The sequence below is a fragment of the Crocodylus siamensis genome, chromosome 4, assembly GCF_052110815.1.
Source record: "Crocodylus siamensis isolate JL-2025a chromosome 4, ASM5211081v1, whole genome shotgun sequence".
In the NCBI taxonomy this organism is placed as follows: Eukaryota; Metazoa; Chordata; order Crocodylia; family Crocodylidae; genus Crocodylus; species Crocodylus siamensis.
In genome coordinates, this window is record NC_143398.1 from 119,658,317 (window position 1) to 119,683,239 (window position 24,923).

At 39.4% G+C, this 24,923-nt stretch overlaps 1 protein-coding gene across 7 annotated transcripts in view; it reads left to right on the forward strand.

Annotated features, from left to right (window-relative positions):
• Window positions 1-24,610, forward strand: part of PLEKHA5 (pleckstrin homology domain containing A5) — a 263,161-nt gene extending 238,551 nt beyond the window's left edge. For 3 of the 7 annotated variants that reach the window (XM_090043563.1, XM_090043562.1, XM_090043561.1), the window contains 11 exons: window positions 1,036-1,137; window positions 3,516-3,627; window positions 3,863-3,909; window positions 5,575-5,695; window positions 10,158-10,273; window positions 11,278-11,487; window positions 12,219-12,380; window positions 13,605-13,729; window positions 17,170-17,297; window positions 21,007-21,091; window positions 23,725-24,610. In XM_090043563.1, the coding sequence (XP_089899689.1) occupies window positions 1,036-1,137; window positions 3,516-3,627; window positions 3,863-3,909; window positions 5,575-5,695; window positions 10,158-10,273; window positions 11,278-11,487; window positions 12,219-12,380; window positions 13,605-13,729; window positions 17,170-17,297; window positions 21,007-21,091; window positions 23,725-23,743 (1,227 nt within the window). In that variant the 3' untranslated portion in view covers window positions 23,744-24,610. Of the gene's footprint in view, window positions 1-1,035; window positions 1,138-3,515; window positions 3,628-3,862; window positions 3,910-5,574; window positions 5,696-10,157; window positions 10,274-11,277; window positions 11,488-12,218; window positions 12,381-13,604; window positions 13,730-17,169; window positions 17,298-21,006; window positions 21,113-23,724 lie in introns of all 7 variants that reach the window. The other 4 variants (XM_090043558.1, XM_090043564.1, XM_090043560.1 and 1 more) reach the window with 3 other exon arrangements.
• The last annotated feature ends 313 nt before the right edge of the window (window positions 24,611-24,923 follow it).

The following is a 24,923-nucleotide window of genomic DNA, read 5'->3' on the forward strand; positions in this document are numbered from 1 at the left end:
ATCATTCCCCGCATCATTCCTGTTGCTGCTGCCACCAGGGTCTCTGTATTTCTTCTCCCTCTTCCAGCTTTTGCTCCCAGCCCCTGCCCCTGCTGTTAATTAGGTCTTTTGTTGTTGTTGTTGTTGCTAAAAAGTGCTAAAGATTGAGCAAACCAGAGAAGGAAGTAGGTAGGCAGGATAGAATTTGAGGGCCAGAGGTTTCCATCCATCTAGCATTTAGAGATTCACAAAAGTAAACTTATTGTTAATTTGTTAGTCTCAAGGACCCAAAAGGTAACTTGCCATGTTTTATTTTCTATGGAAAGAATAAGATATAGAAAATCCAAACCCCCGATTTGAGGCACATGCATCAGCCCTTCATCCCCCCTCTTATATGACTTTTTGTCAGGAGATGCTCAGGTGTGGACAGGTAACTGCTTTTCACCAGAGCAAAAAGATGAAGATATGGGACAAAAGACATACTGAATGGCAGTAGAAAATGGAAAACTTCATTCCCTGACTTTTTGGAGTTGGCAAAATGTTCATTTGCTATTTGTGCAGTAGCCACAAAATACCTGGAGATCTCAAAACAAAGAACATTGATTTGTTTAATATTTTCAGGAAGAGTCACCCATCTTTGGTTCTTTGAATATAAAAAATACACCATTGCATTCTGTATGACGAAATGGACAATGTTTAATGTATTGCTGCATCTTACAATCTACTTTAATTTTATGAGAGAGTATGATTAAGACAGGGTCTGAAAAACCTCTTGAGGACGGATAGGTTTCTCTGTTCCTTATCTTGTTGTCCACAGAGGACAAATCAATTTGTTTGAGCTTTATTAAGTGCCAGTTGGAAGTGAAAACCTTTTCAAACAGGAAAAAAAACATAGTTTCTAATTTGTTCAGAATGAGTATTCATTATCTTCTGGGCTTTGATACTGCTGGACTAGTCAAAACAGTTGTAAGGTTTTGGTTTTTGAAAGGTCTGTTTTTTTAACTTGGATGAGAACACATGCTTAGTATCTTAATACTATTTCCCTTCTAAATTAAGGAGCTGGAAAGAGCTTGGAGAGAGTATGACAAATTAGAGTATGATGTAACAATTACAAGGAACCACATGAAGGAGCAGCTTGACCGACTTGGGGAAGTTCAGGTGAGGCTTGTCTTAATCTGAAGTGCTTTTAAATCAGTTTCATATGAAAGGCTAAAATAAACAACCTCTTTATTCCCTCTATGTGATTTTGGTTAAAGATGACTTACAAAGGGAAGGTGGGAGCTGTGGATTTATGTTCCCTTCCAACAATTCAGTAGATACAAAAGATTTTGTTCTGTTTTTCTTTGGAATTCCTATATTTGCTGAGGACATCCTTAAAGAAGCCATAAGATGGGAATTTTTTTCAGGCATTACTTGAAGTTGAATGAATCATAGAAAATTAGACCTCAGAAGGTCATCTAATCCAAATCCTGCTCAAAGCTGGACCGTCCCTGACTAGATCATTCCAGCCAGGGCTTTCTCGAGCCAGGTTTTAAAAACCTCAGAGGATGGAGATTCCACCATCTCTAGATAACCTGTCCCAGTGCTTCACCAGCTTCCTAGTGAGAGAGTTTTTTCCTAATATTTAACATAAACTTCCCTTGCTGCAATTTGAGACCATTGCTTACTATTCTATCATCTTAGATAGTTAACACGCAGATTTTCTCCTAAGTGTTTATAAGGCAACCGAGTTAGCTACGTGCTCAAAATAACAAAGAAACATGCTTGATCATGCTGAATAAAAATGCTTTCCCTTCTTACACAGGTGTTAATTGTTGGTATGTTTGCTATCTTCCTAGTATTTTTTGGATGTCACTGTAGAGGTCTGGCTAAGTAACTTATGTCCTGAACTCTTCAAATAATAAGGAACACTAAAACACCATAAGCCCAGTCATGGTAGAACGTCTTTCCTCATACCACAGTAGAAGGGAGATGGTGAGGCAGTGACAGGAGTAGGAAAGTTCTATAGGAAACAGTATCACTTACCCAAATCCTGCATGGTCATGGAGGCATAATTTATTCAACAGTTTGCTGAGATTCTCATCTTCACACTATTTTCAAGGTTGGAAGTGAGGGTTTTTTCCTTTTTATCCTTGTTTACATTCCCTGTGCAAACTTGCTCAAGAGTTTGCATTGGGGGTTGTTTTTCTCTAAGGCCCCTGCCAGCTGTGTAGATGAAGGCACAATGGGTTCTAATACATGATCCACAGTCGTGCTTCCTGTCATGCCACACTTGTATGGCAGGAGGTGTGATTGTGGGGCTGAGCATCAGATCCCATCACACCTTACTGCTAGTGTAGTGGGAGTGTGGGATCATGATTGCAACTAGTCACAATCCTGGGCTCCCCCCGCATCAGCAAGTAGCAAGCTCCTGCAACTGAGAGCACCCTCAGCAGATGGGGCTCCCAGCTGCAAACATGCACCACATGCTCTTGTGGCTGGGAGCCCCATCAGGTGCAGGCACCCAGACTCGGGGGCATATGGTGCCACCCAGCGACTGGGAGCCATGTCAGTTCAGTTGACATGGTGTGCCCCAGCAGCTGGGAGACTCGTCAGCTGAACTGGACTCCCAGCTTCAGCGTGCAATTGGAACCAGCATATAATGATAATGGTCTGATGGGAACCAGCCACAAAGTTATTATACATTGTTGTGGAATAACTTTGTGACTTACTCCCTTTTTATGATGCCATTAATTGCTTCAACATGCAGCTGGGTCACAACTTCAGATGTGATTAGCTGGTTAATGTGTAATGTTTGACAGGAACCTAAAACGCAACAAAGGTAACTAATAAATAGATAGGTATTGTGTGTCGTCAGGTGACTAAATCTTGCCACAGACTTTGGCCAGCTATTTATTTCAGTTGCTGAAATTTCTAACCTTTTACTGCATGTAATCACACTGCTTCTTATCTCTTTTGCTGGCTGCTTCCTCACTTAAATATGGATTTTCTTCTCTTAACACCCACCCAGTTTCTTGATTTATGTTCCATATATAATAGTCATGGTCCCTTAAATGTCTGTCAGATCCACCCATCAGTCTGTATTGTTGGTGTTCCCTTCTGGCCAGTGACAGATGTGCAAACAGTTCAACATGTACACAATTATCTTACTGAACAGAGCTGCTTTAGTTAGCTAAGTGGTGAATTCCCCAGTTTCCATTCTGCATTGTATATTCAGAGATATCTTGTCTTCCTGTGTCACTAGCCAAGCTGTCAGAATGCTTCGCCTCCCTCTTGGAGGATGAGATGTGCAAAGCTTCTGTCAGGCCTGCAGTAGGCCACAGGGGTATCTCAACTATCAGTTGCTGTGATGGCAGCTCTTCCATTAACCACTAACCTCCATAACTTCTTATCACTTATCAATGTGAGATGGGAGAGTGCTAATCACATTGCTTCCTAAACCTTAGTTGTCTCTTGTGTTTGTGATGTTGTCTGAAAATTAAAATGAGTATTCTCCAGATATATACTTACCCATATATAATGTTTCCTTACTGCAGACTGAGTCAGCAGGTATACAGCGAGCTCAGATTCAGAAAGAACTATGGAGAATTCAAGATGTCATGGAAGGTTTGAGCAAGCATAAACAGCAAAGAAGTTCTACAGAGGCGGGTAAATTGGCCACTTTCATCTGTTAACACTACCATTGTATTGTGTTGTTTTTCTAAGGGGCAAAGTTTCTGTCTGCTTTTGTGTGATTGAAAAGTGGGGGGAAAAAAGCAACAACTGAATTTAATTACCATTTTAAATTAGCATATGAGCTTATGGGCAATAGAGGCTGGCTTGTGTGCTGGTGTTTGTTACTCACTGAAAACACACTTTCATGGTCTTCTTTTCTTTTGAACAGGTATCATTGCATCCAAGCCTTTTTCAACTATTAAGTATAAAAATGAGGTATGTTTTTTTGCACCTTTTAGTATTGCTGAATTTCTAAATTATAAATGTTGTGAATAGAAATTACGTTTTAACTGGTTTAAAGATGTCTGGCATGCATATTTAGTATAGGCATGTCTATTACCGAACTACAGAACTGATTCTCAACAGTAAAGTTCCGGATAGGGATTTTTGAATTATTTGTTCTGTGACTTCACATTCTTACCAATTCATGTTTCTCTCTCCCCATTCCTTACCTCTTCCTGTCCCCAGGCTCCCACCCCAAAAATGTGAACCCTGTATTTCCCCCCACACACGCACGCACGTTTCATGTAGAAAAACATATTGCTTTACATGTCTTTTCTCATGTGCAGCCTGGTTCTCAGAAGGCCTGATCATCCAACATCATTTTGAAATGCTTAACCCCTCTGAAAACCAGGCCTATAATGTCTAGAAGTCATAGCTTTAAAGGGACATTGTCATGTTTGTCTTGCATTCAAAATTTAAATTTGGCTTTTAAAGATTTTAGAAAACCTAATGTACAGGGAAATCTTTTAATACTGAATTTCAGGGAAAATAGATGCATAATTAACATAATCAGTGAGCTCAGATGTATTCATGAGGAGCATAAAATTCAAGTGCTAAAACTGCAGATATAACTAGCTGCATGACATGGAGAAAGTAAGTAGCGTAAATGGTGAAAATGAGATTTTAAAAAGTATCTTGTGCTATAACACAATTAAGTTTTATCATCTCTCTTTAGCGTGACAGTGTCTCTTTAGTTCCAAAATATGAATCTGATACAGCTATAGTAATATACTTTTTAAGAGTTATATATAATTGTAACAGGTGTACACATCTAAATAAGGTGACTATTCTACAATCTTTAGGAAGAGGAAGTAGTCCCACCTCGTCCTCCACTCCCTCGGTCCTATGACTTTACAGAGCATCCTCCCATAATCCCCCCTCTGCCCAGTGATAGCAGCTCCTTGCTCTGTTATAGCAGGGGCCCAGTACATCTGCTGGAAGAAAAGAAGATTCACCAAGTTCAAGGATATCAGAGAAATGGATCTCACTGTGTAAGTGGCTTAAATTGCCACATTGTACTTCAAGCATTTCCCCCCTTTCCTTTGCACTGTCACTATTTTATTTTGACATCTGGCTGCTTCTGTGTCATGGAATTTCTTTTTTGGCTAATCAGTTTTATTTTTAGATGCATCTTTTGTGTTTGACATTTTCATCAGTCCTGCATATATAAATCTGTTAAAGACATATAGTTTGTTTTATATTGCACCAAAGCAAATCTCCCGGGATGATTGCATGCATTTGGAAAGTTTTCCAAAATCAGGTTTTTCTGAAATCTTACAAAAGTGTGCAAACACTAGTCTTAAGCCATGTGTTTGCCAAACCCTTTTAAAGGTAGTTCTTGTTTCTTAGGACTCAGTATTACAAAATACTGGTAAGTTTGCTCCTTCCCATTTTTGGCCATATTTTGTTTTTCTTTATCTTTCAGAAATCAGCAGCCACTGTTTCATGTTAACGGTGAATTGAATACTGCTATATTATCCCTTGAGCAGTGAAAAGTTATTTAAAAATAGCATTACATTAGAACAAAAATCACCAGCAAGATAGCTGTTTCCACTACTTTAACTGGAGTCTGTCCATTTTATGATTCTCATCCTCTAGGCTCCTGATTATAGACTTTATAAGAGTGAACCAGAATTAACAACAGTGGCAGAGGTTGATGAATCTAATGGAGAAGAAAAGATTGAACCAGTTTCAGAGTCAGAAACTTCTACAGCTAAAGGTTGGTACCTAAGCGTGCTACTTCCCAACTGTTTTTCGGGATGTTACTCAAGCAATACAAAACCTTGTAATCAACTATAGGAACCACATCATTGTTTGTTTGTTTTTTAGTTTATGTATGAATTCAACTAAAAAAACTTGGACAGTAAGATGATCATTTAGTTGCATGTTAAGGAAAGGATGTCACTTAGTAAAACCACAATAAAATCAAATATTCAGCTTGACAGCACCCCTGAAATCCTTATTGACATTGTGTCTCATCACATCACTCATATTCCACACACACTGCTCCCTTGAACAATTACCCATTTTCTGTCCTAACCCTTGAACAATTATTTGGTTCTTGAATCCTACTTTCAACTTTGTCACTGGAATGTCTAAAATGGCAGCACCACAGAATGTTCAGACTCATGAGACAAGGAAACAATGTCTTTTTCTTTTTTTAATCTAGTAATTGTTGAATTGCCTTCTGTCTTGTTGGGTATACTCCCAATAAAGATCCTTGCAGTGGCTGAATGCTTCTGATTCTCTTCTTCATCCAAACCCCATGGAAGCTATTCATTGCTCAGTATAATCCTTCACTGGGAACGCTCTCACTTAAAGAATCTAATATCCTTGGTAACAATGTATAAAACAGCTTGTTGAATCGTGACTTCTGAAAATGCAGTTGTCAAGATCTTCTCAATATTAGAAGTACGTGTTGAATACCTCCAGAAATCCAAACTGGGGAATATCTGAGCAAGGTGCCTAAAAGCCTGTTTTATATATGAGACTTGTAGTGGCCTCTGCCAGCAAGTCACTCCTTTTTGTCTTGTTCTGTTGATATTACAGGACATCCTGGTGCTTTGCTTCTTGGCTGAATCTGGCCATAAGGTAGTGCTGGAAATAAACCCCCACCTATACACTCCTAACCCAGAAATGAAGCAATGAGAATGCCTCCACCACTTCTTTTGAAGTGTGCCAGAAACAAAGATCTTGAGAGTAGTGTTTTGGAATATCTCTGGAGTATGTCTCATGCCTCAGTCTTGGGTTTGGAGCATGCACAGTGGAGGTGGGCAGGTGAGGCTTATATTTTGGCAGCAGTGTCAGGAGCAAGCAGAGAATTATTTCTATCGCACCCTGCTTGAGTCTAAAAAAACTATTAATACTAAAAATGAATGAGTCTTGTATGTTCCTGCTGCTTTTTGTGACTTAGTTTTAAGGTTAAATAGACACAAATATTTTTTCAGGGACTTGAGTTGGTTGGAATAGGCTGGAATAGGATCACATGTAGGTGACTAAGTACCCTTTAAATGATGTATGATGTGGCCATAACAGTCAGAGAACTACTTAAGTTTCAGATTATTTAAAGAATACCATTCATGATCACTGTGAAACCAAAAGGGACTAAATAAAGCGATCTCATGGTGATTCTTTCCTTAGCCTTCTGTGATATTTATCTTGATCCATCAATGGAGAAGTAATATGATTGTCTGTCTCCCAGAATAATAGGAGACGCTAAACGGAAGTTTTGAAAAGTTACTATGACCCTCCATGCAGGCAAATGGAGGGCGACTTCTTCCATATCAGCTGAAGGTGGTGGTTTTATAGTAGTAATTTCTAGCTGTGTTTTGCTAGTTCTGTCCACACTGGTGACTACTTTGATTCTTTTATGTTTTATTTGTTTTTTTTTTCTTGGTTGTTCTGACTTCAAAAAAAAAAAAAGAAAAGCAGAGAAAGCCCTACAATGCTAGAAAAGGAATAACCAGTCAGTTTTTCATTAGGGTCTACATCCAGCACAGTTTATAGTCATCTGTGTATTGATTTAATATCTGTGTGGTTTCAGTTAGCCTTTTGTTCTGTTCCTTTGTATCCCCGATAGTTTCAGTAAAGGCAGAAGGGACATCAATGGGCTTTTGTAGGCAGCCACCTACTGCCCTATCTTCTGCTTCACTTCAAAGTAACATGGATAACCACCTCTCTATTCAATTTACTCTGCACACTTTAGACTATCAGTCATTTTTTAACTTCCTTAATGAGTCCAACTGATCAAATAACAAACGTAACATGTAAAGATCCAATTCCCTAATCTGTACATAAAGACAGAAATTATCTTCCATCAAGAATGCTTCCTTTAATTCATAGAGGAGAGCTTTGTGTTGTTTTCTTCTCTTTCAGTCTTCAACAGTTCCTTTATTTTTCATGGTCATTATTAAAATTCTGTTTCTTTATATCTGTAACCTGCCCTCATTTCCCCTCTTCTTCCTCCGAACGCTGTACGATACAGGGCTTACTGTCTTCTACCCATCTCTGCTTTAAATTTCAAATTCATTCCAAATTTGTTGGCTTATAAAACTTGTACTTTCCTGCATTATTCAAAAGGTTTCTCAATTTTTTTTTATTTAGAGTGGGTATAAGATTATTGTACATCAAATCCCAGGAATTTCCACTAGATTTCTAAGTAAGCCTCTTTTCTTTTCTTTCTCCCCTATGGAATCTTGACTTGATAGGGCAACTTTTCCAGTGCTAAAACTTCCTAAACTTTTTGAAATTATCAGTGATTTTGGAGTGTTGCTTCTTTCAGGCTTTTGTAGTTGTAATTCTTGTAGCTACCATAAAATAAGTGATCGGTATTCTACAACTCTTAAATGATATGAAAGAATTTTAAAATAGTTTTCTTCTTTATTGTCATAAATATGAATGTGTGAATTGTTCCATATAATCTCCCATTCTTTATCCCTAATATCTGATCCTATGCCTATAGCCCATTTTCTCATGAACGATTTTTTTCTGCTTTATGGCTATTTAAAATTGCTTTATGTAACACATGCAATAGAGGTGTGTTTCACAGATGTGACCAGTATTTTCACAAAATCTCAGATTTCCTCTAATGTCTTCTACCTTTCTTTGGGGATATGTTGAAAATAGTCTCAATTGGTATTGGAAAAATGGGATTTTAATGTCTTGTTTTATGTTGTATTTCTTCAATTTTTAAATATATATTGTTTTGAATAATTGTCCAAATTGCAGTATATGGATGTGTTCCCACATACTGAAACTCCATAATAATTTATTAGGATTAAATTCAACATTATTACTTATAGGTGGGGTGACTGTACAACCCAATTTAGCCAGAACAGTCCTGGACTTGAGAAGCCGGTCCCAACCACTTGTTGAGAATTATAATGGAAAATACAGGGGCGCAGGGCATGGTCTGGCCAGGAGTCAGAGCAGCACGGAGCATCTTGCAAGTGGGCAGGCAGGTACTGCTGGCTGCCAGGCACACTGCCCCACCCCTGCTGACTTGTGAGAGTGCAGGGGAAGGGGGGACACAATAGTGTCCCAGATGTCCTGGATTTCCATATGGTCGCCCTACCTATAGATGGTAAAGATGACTAATATGAGCTTAATTTCTTTTATGTATTATCCCATGTTTCCACTACTGCTCTCATAATGGGGTGGCCTGCAAGATTTCTTTAGCCCTGGTAACATTGAGTCTGACTGTTGGAAGAGTTTATTCTATTTTTACCCAGTACTTACCGTGAGTTGATGTTATCTGATACACCAGCTTTCTAATTTGGCTGACTTGATAATAATATTTAACATTTGGTCCTCTTCTTGCTGAGGTTTTTTCAGGATGGAAATTTTGAGTTTGTTTCTTATTGCCCCAGATAAACTTAACTAGTCATTTTGAATGTTTCGTCTCTGTCAGCTATTTTCTTCTTGTTTGTCTCCTGTACATTAACAAGGAAGAGGAAAGTTCTAAAGACAGAAAGATAATGTAAAACCTCTAGCCCTGGAAGTGACACAGGAAAGCTTTTATATGGTAAAGGACTATGGAGAAGAAAAATGAGTTTGTGCTCTACATTTATTACAACTTTTTCTAAAGAAAAGATTGAAAGATTTGTTCAATTTATCTTGAGTTGTGTAGATGCTCAGCATTCCTTGGGCGTGCAAATTCAGGTCCTAGAGAGACTGTTTTAACACCTATTTAATGCCATTATTTAACTGAGGATTTAATATTTTGGGAAAATGAAGCTTTAGTGAAGGCTGCTACCTCTCTAGTTAAGACAGTGAACTGTTCTCCAAGGCCTATATGAATGCTTCCAAGAAAACCAAGGAAGACCATATTTAACTTTCTAGATCTTTTGAGGTTAAACAAAAATAAGAGGTTACAATTTTTTTAATAAAAATAAATCATCTTTATTCATCATTAAGGTAAAAAGGAGCACATTTCTAAGTTGGTTTCTTTTAACTCATTTGGTTAAGTAAGGGCCAGGTTTCAGTTTAACAGGGGTTTCTTTAAACAGAAAAAGATAATTGTAGATATAGTAGTTAAGCATCAGAGTTTATGGTAAGTGAAACATTGACCACCTGTTAATGAATGGTTTCACATCCTGACAACCTATTCTATCTAAGAACAGCCATAAGGCTTTGTGTGTGCTGTTAAAGATAATAGTTAAGTTGCTGTTTTTGTTCTATAGGTTCACATTTTCCTGTTGGAGTTGTGCCTCCCCGAACCAAATCACCCACTCCAGAATCTTCAACGATAGCTTCTTATGTCACTTTAAGGAAAAACAAGAAGATAGATTTAAGAACGGTATTTAAAGCCAGTTTGAAAGCTTTAAGATGTATAGTAGTTTTTCTAAGTTCAGTTCATGGACCTGTTATTTCCTTAAATGCTGTATCTTGTTTTATTTGATCTAGTTTAAATAAAACATCACGTTATCCTCAATTAAATGCTCTTTAGCAGGCACAATATCTAAGGAAGGAATTGCATTATTTTAAAAGTTACTTTGACCAGAACGCTGTTAGACTTCATTACATTTGAATTGGCAGAAAGCTACAGGTTTGTGAGAAAAGCAACTGAGCATCTAAGATTTTCTAATAGTCACTAGTATTACAACTAGACAAGATGCTGAATAAGTGCTTTTCTTGTTTTGGGACTACAAGTCAATAAAACTATTAGCCTTGTTAAAGTAAAGCCCTGGTTTAGTTGATCAACATTTATTTTACAAATATCATATGGAGTTTTACTTCATTCCCTTCACAAACCTTTTCTAGATTACATATAGTATAAAAACTCAGAAATGGTGTTAAACTTGGTTAGTCTTGGCCTAAAAATAAGATGTGTCCAGCTATACTCATTCATAAAGCATAGTGCCAGAAGGAATTTTTAAATCATCTAATCTAATCTAATCTAATCTCCTGTGCTTTGCAAGCAATTCAACTTCATCTAGCAAACGTATTTGAGTCCAGTACCTTGCATTTGACTGAAGCGTACCTCCCATAAAGGCATCCAGTATTGATTTGAAGACATCAAGCAGTGTAGAATCCACCACTCCCCTTAGTAATTGTTCCAACAGTTAATCACCCTCATCATATTTTCTCCCTTAATATTTTTACCTTTCTTTCTACATTGAGTTTGTCTGGTTTCAACTTTCATCAGTTTGTTTTTATTATGCAGTTGTTTTTATTGTCTACTGGATAGAAGCATTTGTTAGGTACCCAGTATTTTCCTCCCTGTCAAGCTAAACAGATTGAACAGGTAGTTCAGAGCATTGCTTCATTCTGAAAGGTGTTAAAAATTCTTCCCTTTTTAAGGAAAGACCAAGAAGTGCAGTGGAGCAGTTATGTCTGGCAGAAAGCACTCGGCCTCGAATGACTGTGGAGGAGCAGATGGAAAGAATAAAGCGGCACCAACAGGCTTGTCTAAGAGAGAAGAAAAAAGGAATAAATATTATTGGCATATCAGATCAGTCTCCTGCCCAAAGCCCATCTTTTTTCAGGGATAATCCATTTAAATTGGCACAGGTATGCCAAAAGTCCCTTAGTCCTTTAGTAAATATGGTCAAATGACTGTTTAAGATTGCTTAACCGATTGCTTTAGTCAAACTATGTGTAGTGATGGCATGGCTGTGGGATTTTTTAATTTAATTTTTCATGTATAGTAGGATGCCAGAATTTTCCTAGGGGCATAAATTGAAAGAGAGAGAAAAGGAAGTTTTTCCCAGTTTATAACTCAGCTAAGCATCAACTGGATTTCATGGAATAAAGAACAGGCATTTCTTTTACCTGACGATGCCAATATAAAAGGCCTTCAGCAAACCATAGAAAGGTTGGACCTTTAAAAACAATGTGCAGGAATCTTTTATGGTGGAAAATGTTGGGTAGTGTAAACTTAAAGGTAACTATAGGCTCCCCTCCCTCTTAATGTATGATGTAGTTAAAATGTATGGCTAACTACTATAAGCAACAAACTGCCACTGAAGTATTACAGTTGGAGGTTTTGCACAAAAGTCAGGAAGCCCAAAGTTTAGGTTTCAAAAGGAATTTTAACTGTAGTTGTATGTACAGTAGCAATATCTTTCATTATAGCAACAACCTGGCACATAAATGTGAGGAAATGGGATAGGTAGCTCTCAGTTTGAGCATGTATAGGTGTTTTTTTTTTGCAGACAAGATAATGGACGTCTTGGATAAGAACAACAAAGTAGTATGGAGTAATGCCATTCAGTACCTCTGAGTATCATATTGTCTTACAGAATCGAAGAAAGGATGATTTACTGTCTAGTAACATAAAGGAATTAGAGTGTGCCGTCAGAGAGAATAATCTGGAGCAAAATCATGAAACTCCTCTAGGAGAAATAGCACAACTGAAAGACAATAATGAACAACAGCAGCATAATGTGGATTTTACCAAAAAGGTACTAAACTGTATTTAATACAAGTATCCTGGGACAGAGGAATCAGTATATAGAGACTTCAGATGTAAAATTTGCTGGGAATGATTAAATGGAGCAGGATTATAGAAAATATGTTATTTAAATGTGCCAGTTTTTGTTGTAACATTTCAACAAAATACCCAAATTGTATCATACTGGTATATGATTGAAAAGTTGCTTCTCTTACTCAGATATGCTTCGGCTCTTCTTCAGTTCCATTTTACATCACGTATCTTTCCCTCTTACTGTCGCAACTAGCCAACGAAAGGTTTGCTGGAACTTTGAAATCCCCCCTCCAGAAGTCACTTTTTCCATAATGCCCTCAATTACGGACCACATATGTAAATAACCTCACCTATCTTTTTTAAAAAAGAAAAAGAACTGTTAAGATTTAGCTTTCTGAATTTCTTGGTGAAGTTTGTGACTGATCTGTTTCTCCTCAGAGCCAGCACAGCAATTTTTCAACTAATTAATAAATAAGTAGAGGGGTAGTTAGCCACATTAGTCTGAAGTCAAGCAGAAGGCAGGGCAGGATGGCACTTTAGGGTGCTTTCACATGTGGTCTGTGAGTGGCAGGGGTGACACTTCAACTAGAACAGCTCTAAGAGCAGACTCAATCAAGTTTTCTTTCACTGAACCCCTTGTTCTTGTATGCTGTGCCTCTCGTATCTCCTTTGTACTTTTCTCCTCTTAGTTTTATTCTCAGGGTTTTGCAAGGTAATGGTACAATTTTGTGTCATTAAAAGCTACTGCCCATCTTTGAAAATATTTCCCAGAAAGCTTGTTTCATTATATGAGCCTTTTGAAAGAGTATTGTATCAAGAGACTGGGTATATATAATCAAAACTTATAAAAACCTTCAAGCTGCTGCTGAATGTATCCTTGTAACTATTTGTTATTTTATCACTACCCTGTTTCTTATGGATACGAGTACAGCATGCAAACTGCAGTCCAAATACTATAACTCCCGGGGAGCTCTACATATGCCACAGAATTCTCATGCTTCATGTTACTTCACTGTCTTTTTTATAGTGGTAATGCAAATTACTTAAGTGGGGTAATTCTACTGTTATTCCAGTACAATAATGATTAAAATTTGGCCCTGTTGACAGAGTTTATTTCTCAGATCCTCAAATTTCCTACCCCCAATATTCAGTTTGTACTTATAACTTCCTTAATGTGTTTTATGATTTCAATTTTTTTAAGTTGACAAAAACTGATGATGTCCTGTTGTCAGACACTTGTATTGTATCTGAGCCAAATGAAGTAAATGCTGGAAGGAAGGCAGAAAAACAAAAGAAACTGGAAAAAGCACATGAGATCGATTCCAGGTAAACCAAAAATAAAGCTACATGACTCAAAGCAGCCATGATATTGGATTTATCAGTTGATCTGGTCAAGCAGCTAGCTTAAAGGAGCCATAATTAAACAGAAATTAATTTTTATCTTTGTTAGATTCATAGAAAAGTAGGACTGTGACCTTAGAGGCTAGGTACAGACGTTACACTTTTTCTGGTTTAGGTGGTCAGAAACCAGTCTATACCTGTAATGGGACAGAAGTTTGGAACACATAGACTGCTTTAAAAATGGGGAATCCCGGTCTAAGATAGACTGGATCGATGTGGTATTAGACTTAATCAATCTAGGTTACACCAGTGAATTGAACTTCAATACCAGGTCCGCTCATGAGTCAAGATAGGTTGCTGTCCACCATGCCTATCTCCCTATCACTGCCCCCACTCCTGGGAGGCAATAGGGTCTCTTGGTGGGTGTGCAGGACCCCATCAAAAGACCCCCAGGCCTCCAGGAAGTGGGTGTAGGGACAATGAGCTGCACAGGTTGAAGATGTCTGTCATGCTGACCGCTGACGGGGAAGGAGGAGGAAAGGGGATTTGTTCCCTGTGTTATAGATCAATTGGTTGATCCAGGTTAAAAGTAGTAGTTGTTGTTGTTGTTGTTGTTTTAATTTTCTGCCCCTTGATCACCGTCAGAAGAGGTATCGAGAAGAGAGGGCGAGTGTGGGGCAGGGCAGTATGAGAGAGGGGGAGTGCGGGAGCAAGGGGGATAAACGGGGAGAGTTTGCAAGGGTGAAAGAAAAATAATATTTTCAAATCATCTCCCTCTCTCTTTCTTTTGCATCCTTCCTCAGTTCTTTGCTTCTTTCTAAGTTCTTTGTGCTCTGAAAGGCGCTGCCTGCTGCAGAAAGATGGAGACACCACTGCCATCCCCTTGCCAAGCAGTCAGGCTATGCTGGACTTCTCCTTTTTAAATCTTTTAAATTTTCCCCCTCCTACCTCCACCATAGTAATCATTTCCACCCACCCCACTCTTGCAGTGCTGGGGAGCTGTGCCCCATTGTCCCACACAGTAGCCATCTCCCAGGCCAGCTGGAGTGGCTTTTCACTGTTCTTGGCCTCTGTGCTTCTCCATGCCACAGTGCGAGGGACTGGTAGGGGTGTGTGGGGGGTGGCGGGGTGAGTTGTAGGTGTGTGTAAGCTGAGGGTGACAGGTTCATGCGCGTCACTGCTTGGGGAATTTTTTCCCTTCTCCCCTGCGTGGACCTAGCTGCTTCCTGTTTCCCTGCTGCCCAAGGCAGCTCCTGTTTTGAAACAAGAATAAAGTGAGTGCTCTCCCTTTCTGTGCAGGTGGTGGCTACAGGGCTGTGTATGGGCATCATGCTGTCATGGCCAACCCCCCCCTTCTCCTTCCCCCATCAGCAGTCAGCATGATAGGCATCTGCAGCCCACGTGGCTCCCTGTCACTGAGCCCACTTTCAGGAGTCATGGGGGTGTCTCAGTGGGCTCCCGCACACCTGCTGAGAGACTCCCGTGAGCCAGACATAGTGACAGGGAACAGACCGGGCTGGAGATGCCTGTCACTGACTCACCAGTGCTTGGCAATCCCCAGCAGCCTGGGAGGTGTGCTTAAGAACCCCGACCCTTCTGGCCTTGGCCAGTGCAGGCAGTTTCATGCTCCCCCTCCAAACAGCAAACTTCTGTTCTGTTGCTCCTGACCTAAACTAACGCATCTACAGAAACATGCGTAGGTTTGAGTGCGTCCGCCTCAGTCTTTTTAAATGTCTGTACCTAGCCAGAAGGTCATCTAGTCTGTTCCCCTGCTCCAGGCATGATCATCCCTACCTAAATCATCCTAGGTAAATTTTTGCTTAATTTGCACCGATTATCTTCCAAGGATGGGCATTCCACAACCTCTTTCCAGTGCTGAACCACCTGCATAGTGAGAAAATTCTTCCCAATATCCAACCTAAATTTCTGTTGCTGAAATGTAAGACGATTGTTCCTTGTCCTGGAGTAGTGGCCACAAAGACTAGTCTGTCACCATCTTCTTTATAACTACTCTTCCATTAGTATTTGAAGATTATCACCCCCTCTCAGTCTTCTCTTTGCCAGACTAAATAATCCCAGTTCTTTTAGCCTTTCCTTGTAAATCACAATTCTGAGACCTTGAAGGATAATGAACTAAATTCTGGGAGAAAAACCCAAGACACTATGGTGCCCGGAGAAGTTCTGGGTAGGATGGGATATAAATAAATAATAGTACAGGTTTTTCTCATTAGCCCTTTTTAACTTGTATTTCTAGACAAAACTCAGTGTCTGTTGGGGAACACAGATTTCTTCCTTCAAAAGAATGCAGCATAACTGTGGAACTAAATGTGCTATGTTTCCCCTAATGCTATTTTCTTATATTCTGAGTGCCTCTGAATTCTCTTCAAATTCATAGCAGATTCATGTTTATTGGAAAAAACTTTTATTTTAACCACCCCATTGACATTCATTGAACTTGCCCACTGTGGATTGGTCCTGGATTGGAGAGCCTTGGACAACACCGATTTTTAGATCTTACTCAGGGCAAGACATAAAGAACCATGTCACCAAGATACCTTGGTGTCATGGGCACTCCCCTGAACTGACTTTTGGGTCAGCTTTTCCCCCTTTCCTAATTACTGTTTTTCCTCACCACTAATACCTGAAAAATTGCTATTGCTGTCTCAGTTGCAGGCACGGTATCTGCATCATGGAGTAGCACAATATTTACTTTGTTTTGAGATGCAGGAGGTATTCAATTATGTCCTCTGGGGTTGAATCTTTAGTATCTTTCCTCTCATCTGTAGAGCATACCACAAGCCTACTGTGAAACACTTTATCCAAGACTGAATGCTTCACTGCTGCTCTGAATATAGAAGTCATCAACTAAAGAGCAGGCTTGACTTTTTGACCCACCCCTGTGTCCCCATTCCTTCCTTGGGTACTTCATCGAATTGAAATGTTTCAGAATCAGAAGAGTGCTGGAGCTTTGATTCATTTGATGAGACTGGAAGTTGGGCAAATGGACCTTCCTGTAAATGCTGAGTGGGGCTGCCCCACAAAATCAGGACATTTTCACCACATTGTGCCCTTTACCTTTCCTACTGCCTTTAATTTCACAGTGTGAGCGTGAAAACGAAAAAAACCTGTCCAGTCACCAGTTTATAGTTTTTACTCTGAAGTCTAATTTTATAAAGTAGAAACAAAAACTGAAACTTTTTTTTTTGAATTCAGGTTTTCAGAATTAGTGTATGTTATGGAAATGTGCATTTGATTTAAATACTTTGCAAGTCACAGCATGGTCTTTTTGCCTTGTGCCTCTAATTGCCACCATTTGTTAACTGAAAAAAAATAAACAGTGTAATTCCAAACGAGATGTAAATGTAGTTAACACTTGAAATTAAGCTAGAATGTGCACTAAAAGTAGTGCCTTTTTTTTAAATTAGTCTGCAGAATATGGCCCCAGTTGCAAACCACAAACCTGAAACTAGACCAGAAAAGAACGAAGCAGCTGGAGTTCAAGAACAAGAAGGGTTTAATTCTTCTTTTGAGTTATCAGTACAGACATCGGCAGGTATGGAAAATACATTTGATTAGTCAATTGCATGGAAGCATGGATTGAAATTAAATTTTACATACATGGCACATGTTCTGAGGTTATATTTTGATTGCTCTGAAATTCTTGGGTAGTCCAAAGAGACCTGAGATAACCTTGATCCCATATGCATATTTTTCCATCTCTGAGAGGTAAAATAGGTTTGACTAATTTCCCAGTAGATGACTCAGAAAAAGATTTTGTTTTTTGGGGAGGACAAAGTCGTTCAAGGATGAGAGAGTTTCCAATAACTGGGAAACAGGACAATTCCTGCCAAGGTGGAACACGCTCTTCTTCACTTACCCTCCTCCCCAGTTCTGATTGGATTTTCGGCCTGCCTGCTTGCTGCTGGTCCCAGTCAGTTCTTAATGTTGCTGTCCATCTTCTTGTGTGTTCCAGTTAGAGATAAGATCTCTTTTCTTGATCTCAGTGATGAATACTGTGTAGCTATTTGGTTCCCAATTCAGCCATCAGTTTATGAACCAGGAAGAGAGAACTTGTTCTGTCTGCCTGTTTCCGTGTCTAAGGGAAAGATGGCAGATGCAGAGCACAGTGGGCACTTATGCATGTGCCAGATGTCTGCTCCATGTGCAAATTTGAAGTGCAAGGACACTTGAACTAAAGCTTATCAAAGCTGCCATTTTGAAGCATGGGATGCTGAATACATGTGAAGTGTCCCCTCCATCCCAGAGGCTAATGTGCTTGAGGCACTTATAGTGCCACACCTGGCAAGAACAGAGTGTTGAGGGAATATCCACACTCCTCCACACACTTTTCCATATGCACATTCTACTATGAATGCACATGCTTGGCTGTCATGGCTTCAAAGTCTGGCTTTCCCATAGAGGTGCCAAGCACTGTTGGAGAAGCTTCTCACTGACAGGGCAAAACTTTTTAACTTCAAAGCGGATGAGATTCTGTTCATCCTTCAGGACTCCAGGTCCATCCTCAGGGTCTGGGACAGACATTGCATAAACTGGTTTGACCCAAATCAGTTCAGTCTGATTACTGCATTCAACCAGGTTTATCTCAAACTGGTTTCAGCCATTTTCAAAGTGGTTTATGTGCACTGAACATCTGTTCTGTAACAGGTTTTTAAACCAGCTTCTGATCACTTAAACCAGTTTGTGTAATGTCTGTCCCTAGCCCAGGAGACTGTGAGCAGGCTGAACCCATTTTCTGCTTTGCCATTCACATCCCGCTCTCTGGAGTCCTCAAGGACATGTCAGCACCTTCCTTCATAGATGGTTCCATCGACTCGCCAATCTTTGGACAACAGGCAAAATCTTCAGCACAGTGGTCCACAGATTCAGCCCACTTCCTCCTTCCCACTTGTCCCTCTCCTTTCCCTTTGGTACATTTCTGGCAGACACAGGCCGTGTTACAGCAAGTGCTTCAGAGACACCATCATAGTTAGCTCTACCTTGGCTGGGATAATGTAGTGGGGGTTGCCCCTACTTTGAGCAGGGGGTTGCACTAAATGTAGATGACTTCCTGAGGTTCCTTCCAACCCCAATTTTCTATGATTCTATCACCCAAACAAGCATAGTGCCTACTCCCAGTCAGTTCCCACTTCTCTGTCCTTTCTTAGGGACTCTTCTTGCAAGATTTTTCTATCACAAAGGGGGAAGATGTTCTACAATGGTTAATTTCTGCTCTCAGAAGAGGAAAGGAGAATGGTGTCCCATCATGATTAAGAAAACTTAACTCCTTTATCCACACATTCCAGTTCAGGGTGGTAGTACTAGCTGCCCTTATCCCCTCCCTGAAACCAGAAGACTGATTCACATCTCTTGGTTGTGAGGGGAGCATAGTTTCACATTGCTATTATGCCTTCATATAGAAGATGCATCCAATTTATGGTAAGCCAGGAGCACTACCAATGCAGAGTACTTCCATTTTGGAATTCTAATGGCCCCAAAATGGCACAGGGTTTTTACAGTGATAATGATGTTTATCAAAGGAGCAGATAGGGGCGACACCTCCATCAATGAGGGAGAGGAGAATTTCTGCACCATCCTGGGCTTGTTCCATACCCTAGATCTCATGGTGCACACCCAAAAAATGAATCTGGTCTTTGTTCAAAGACTGGAGTTTTTATAGGGGGGTCACTCTTGAATGTGTCAGCCACCTTGCCATCCTCAAAACCAACTCTGGTCTTTTCTGGATCTCATCATGCAGATCCAGTCAAATCCACAGACAATAGTCGAGACTCAGTTGTCCATCCTAGGACACAGTTTCTTGCACCTATGTGATGCTACATACTGGATTACATCGATGCTCACAATTATGTTTAATATCCATCAGTTCTACTGGCTATGGAAAGAACAGTCCCTTGCTGCTCAGGTTCCTCTTCACTTGATGGAAGGATTATGACCAATTGCAAGAGGTCTTTTTCCTTCCAACCATCATTGACAACTGTGAGGGGTGCCTCCTGGCTAGAATGAAGGGCACACATGGATGACCGTCAAGTGCAAAGCTTACATATCGGTGTTCTGGAATGCAGGGCAGTCTACAGAGCTTGCTCAATACTTGCACAGTGGAGTACCACGTCACTTTTTTATATCAACAAACAAGGAATGAGAAAGAGAAAGATCTCTTCCCCTCCTTCAGAATACCTGAACAAACAGTCTCAGCAAGCATATAGGAGATCTTGAATCTGTCCTACAGGACATTTTCAGGTGGGGCCATCCAGTGATGAATGCCTTTGCCTCGGGTATCAACAAGAAGTGGATTTTTTGCTTCAGGGTTCATTTTGTGACGCTTGTCTCCTTCTGTGGTAGGGAAACTGTCTTTCTGCCTTGTGTCTCTAATTGCATAAGTGCTGTGCAACCTGAGAAAGGATTACACATGACTAATCCTACTGACTCTAGTCTGATCAAATGATTTATGTATACTTCACCTTCTGCCAATTGTTCCAAGTCTTTTTCTGCACTTAATTAGTGCACTTCTGGCTAGCTTGCAATCCCATTTCCAATGTGAGTCTTGCCCCTATTATTAAATCTAGGCGCTAAAACCTAGCGTGACTTCTAGGTTGGCAACTGCCGCATTGTGCCATCACACAGGTTCCTAATGCAGATACCGCATTCAGCAAAGCAAGCCTGTGGTTACTGTTTGTATAGGATTCTGAAACTTGCCTTCACATGTTCAGAGGCACTGCTCTGGAATTGCCTACTTATGAACAAATACTCAAAGGAGAAAGACAGGATATGCCCTAGTCTTGGATTTCCTTCAGATGTATTGTCCCTATGTGCATTCTGCATCCTGTTTGTCCTTCCTGTCTTGCTCAGAGGCCCTGGCATTTGGGGATTTTGCAAGAGAGATGACCCGAGTAGCAGGAAGTGCACATCAGTCTTCATAACCTGGTTCATGTCTCTGTCTAATAACCTAAGTAAAGAACCTCCTTCATATTTTAAAAATAGATGTCCCACCTCCTCTGTACTGCAAGCGACTCCCTCCTGTGTGCCATGTATGTTCCATGGCCATTGCACCAATATGTGTGTAAACACATGCCTTCCTTCAGAACTGTCAGAAGTAATGTTAATTTAGTTGTGTAATGCTGGCTAAAAACAGTTATTTTATCATTTTTAGCTTTTGTGTTATGCTTATTTTGTTTGAAATAATAGTTTCAAGTTGATTAAGCCTTTTGTGAATTTTTTATTCTTGATTTTCCTTATGTGATTTGCAGTGAAAAGTCTGTCCTCTTTACCAGAGTCCCCATCATCACCAGCTCCATCACCCCAACCACAGCTCACTGAAGGATCACATTTCATGTGTGTATAGCTACCAGAGAAGTATGTCTTTCTTTTTTTGTTTGTCTCCACCATCTTAAGTATTCTCTTGTTCTTTCTGAGAAATTTTGGTAGGCAAGGTGGATGTAGCTGAGATATTAACTATGTCCAACTGTCAAGAAATTTAAATAGAGAAGTGCATTGATTACTTGCAGATAATGCATAATATTCAGATGGGTCAGATAGTATGTAAAGATGGAGAAGACCAGTTAGATCATCAAGCCTAGTTTCCTATAATGGCACCAAAATAACTTCCTTGATAAGTATGAGATGGTAGGCTGTAAAGAAATACATAATTTCTTAAGATAGAAGTGTCAGTGTTCAACTGGAGTAGCACCTAAAGGCTTCAGTTAGGATCAGAGTGCTGTTGAATTAGGCGTGTACCACAGAAAGAGATGATCTGCACTCAGGAAAGTTTGTCATTTTAGACAAGACATGGCAATGAGTGTGAATGTTACAAATAATAGAAGGAAAAAAGAGGAGGAGGAGGGTAGCAGTAAGAAAACCACATGTCGCAGACCCCTCTGCAGGATAACCCTAGAGCCCCACTTTTCTCCCTGCTGTCTTGGCTTGCAGACATTTATTCCAAAGGACGGACCAAGGTTTGCCCTGGGGTAACTCCGTATTCCCACAGGCCTCAGTTCCACTCCCCTTATACTGGATCTCACAGCTACAGCAGGGAAATCTTTGCCTGCTCCAGGTGATTACCCTTTGATTCGTGAAAGAATTATAGGGCTAGCTTGGAGTATCATTTTTCCTAAGATCAGGTTTCGCCACAGGCAACCAGTAAGGTAGCAACATGACAAAAGGATTTATTGCAAATATTCATAAATGTTAGGTATGTCCATATATATTATGGATCCTTAAGTAGGGCATGCATTAATCAAAAACACTTTTATTTTGCACAGAGCTAAAGTTCAGTGAACTGACTGGAGCTAGCATGGCTGGTTTAGAGCTCTGCTAACTTCCACATATAGATTAGCTGTAGCAGTTCTGTCAAGAGAAGGAGCCAGTCATCTTTTGAGTAGTCTACCTGTGACATCAAGCTGGTCTTGACACCCATGCCAATAATGAGATTATCAAATCCATTTTCTCCGTAGTTATGCCAGACTGAACTGCAGTTAGCAGAGGAGAAAAGCTGATATTGCATTCTGTTTTATTGCCTTGTGTTCTACCCTGACCCCTGCTATTGCTGTGCGTGTGTCAGTCAAGGTGGCCCTATATCTTGATAGTGTTGCTACCTTAAATATGGTGTTTACACAAGTAACGCTGTAATCACTGATGACAAACATAATGCATTCTTGGGATGTTATAACAAGAAACAATTTTCTGCTTCTAGGTCTCTGTGAGGTCAGCGATTTTCAAGAAACAAAAAATAGTTGCCCTTGAATAGTTATTCATTGTCTGAATTGAATTGGAGGCACTAGTTCATTCCGAAGCATACACATCACGGGTGCAATTGCTGCACTTATTAAGTCTCGTCAGAGAGCCCCAGCATTGAATAGGCACTAGAGATCTGGGTCCACATAAGTGTTGAAATGCAGTACTGCTGTTCCCAGCGTGCTTTCTCTGAGTGAAGTCTTTCTCCCAGGCTGTCCTTCTAGCACATTACTTAGGCACAAACTTATTGCAAATGCCTGTTAAATGTGGGGTAAATTTAATAATATTGTATAAAAACCTGTAATTTCCAAGTGTAAAGTAGCTAGAATATGGGACTAACCTGAGCTTTTAAAATTTCTCCTGACTTACAGGAAGGGAGTCTCTTATTCAATGTAGGAACTCTGTTGCTCAGTAGAATTCAGTTTGTTGGGCAAGAAATATGTATCAGTAGAGATAATTTCTAAGTTGAGTGTTAGTATAGCTGAGTGTTTTGGTTTTTTTTAAGGCAGCATCTGGAAAATGCATGATGCAGATGATGAAGTAATACCTATATATAGTTTTTACAGACAGTAAAGTAATACTCCTGGCATGATGGAAGTAGAATCTGACATAGGAAAACTGCAATATAAGATATCCTGGAACTAAGGAAAGAGAACTCATTGAGAAGGCTACTTTCTATGCCATGGCTCTGATATCATAGAGACATATTTCTGGATCTCTGTCAATAGCATATTGTTACATTTTAAGCACATGGATAAAAAGTTTAATGGAGTGATGATAAAATTTATATAGTACCTTTCATCCCTGAGTTCTTTAAATCCTTTACTAAATAACTGTCAGCAGCAACTGGAAATGCATTACCTCTGGATGGGAATACATCCCACATGCACTACAGCACAGCAAATGAAGAATACTGTATCCTGTTTCTCGTCTGCCCTTAGGTGAAACATTCAGGGACTTTGCTATTGCTGTTTATTTTATGTGGAAGGCAGTCTAATATAGTGATAAATAATGCATAGCAGTATAAAACTCTTAGATAGTTCTTCATACAAAAATGTGTTTGATTCAGTTCATTGCCTCAAAACAGCCTTAATGCATCAAGAAAAAGGTTTCAGAAATAGTTTGATTTTCTGAGATGCCACAGTGAGCTCAGAAACTTCTAATCCCAAGAATTACTTTATACATTATTCTAGTTTTGGTAAAATAAAGTAACTAACTCCATGTCTGTCTTTCAGCTGTAACAGCTTCTATTGAAACAATTCATGGCTGAGATGTATGGACGTGTGGAAATGTAAGAAGATATTGTACAGTATATTTTAAATCTATGAAATTCATAGTTCTGATGCTTTTGACTGCAGAGCATCATTTTATCACCTCCTGGAAAATGTTTATTCCAAGACAGCTTTAATGGCCCATATGTACACTCAACAATCTGAAGATTGTTCTTCTGATACCAGCTTGCTGCTATGATTTCCATGCACATAAGTAAAGGTTCTTGTAAATGTGCGGTCCACTGTCAGAACCTTAGCTGACGTTTTACAAAATTGAATTTTTGGTTAATTATGGTATCATTTAAGTTTTAATTTTTGCTTCTTTTAGGTACCTACAGAATCAGTTACTTTTGCATATTGCCACTAAACCTTGTTTTACAGTTTCTAGACACTACAATATATTGTTTTAACTTTTAATTTGTAAATTTTTTATATAAAAAAAAAAATATATATATATATATTTAAAATGTGCCATTTTTATTATTGCTGAGTAAAGTATGTCCTGTTTCTGCTGTAATTATTTCTCAGTCAGGTTGCAACGTCAGCAGTTACTGCCACACTGTTGTCAACATATACACGAATGTTAGTGCTTAATTTTTCTTAATTAAATGAAGTTGTAGGTATTTTGCGGTACTGGGCTTTTACGTGGTTGGAATAGGGTGTGTACAGCAATAAGCAGGTTTTCAATCCAGTACTTAGTTTGTGTACAAATGTAATTATGTTCATTGTGTATATATTATACAATGAGCACATACAATGTAAGTATAAGAAGCCACTTACTATTGTTCAAATGCAAATGTTCATATCTCATTTCTTTTATATCATGTTAAATAAATGTTGATGTTCTTAAGGAATCGTATGCGCAGTATTTTTTCCAGCCTATAGATATCACACAGTGCACTCAGTTTCTTTGTGTGAGGAATTCAGTGTTTTGTGTTGCAGTAGAGATACCACCTACCAGATAGAGTAACACATGACAGATTCTTAAGGGGTCCAGTCTCTGTTGGCAGGACCAGTGCCCACAGCACAGAGCAAAGAACAACCTCACAACTGGGAACTCAGAGTATGCAGGTTTAGCTCCTGTTTTCCAAGACTTCTTGGATGACCTTGGAAAAATCACTTAATCACTTTATGCCTCAGTTCCCCATCTGCTTATATAGAAA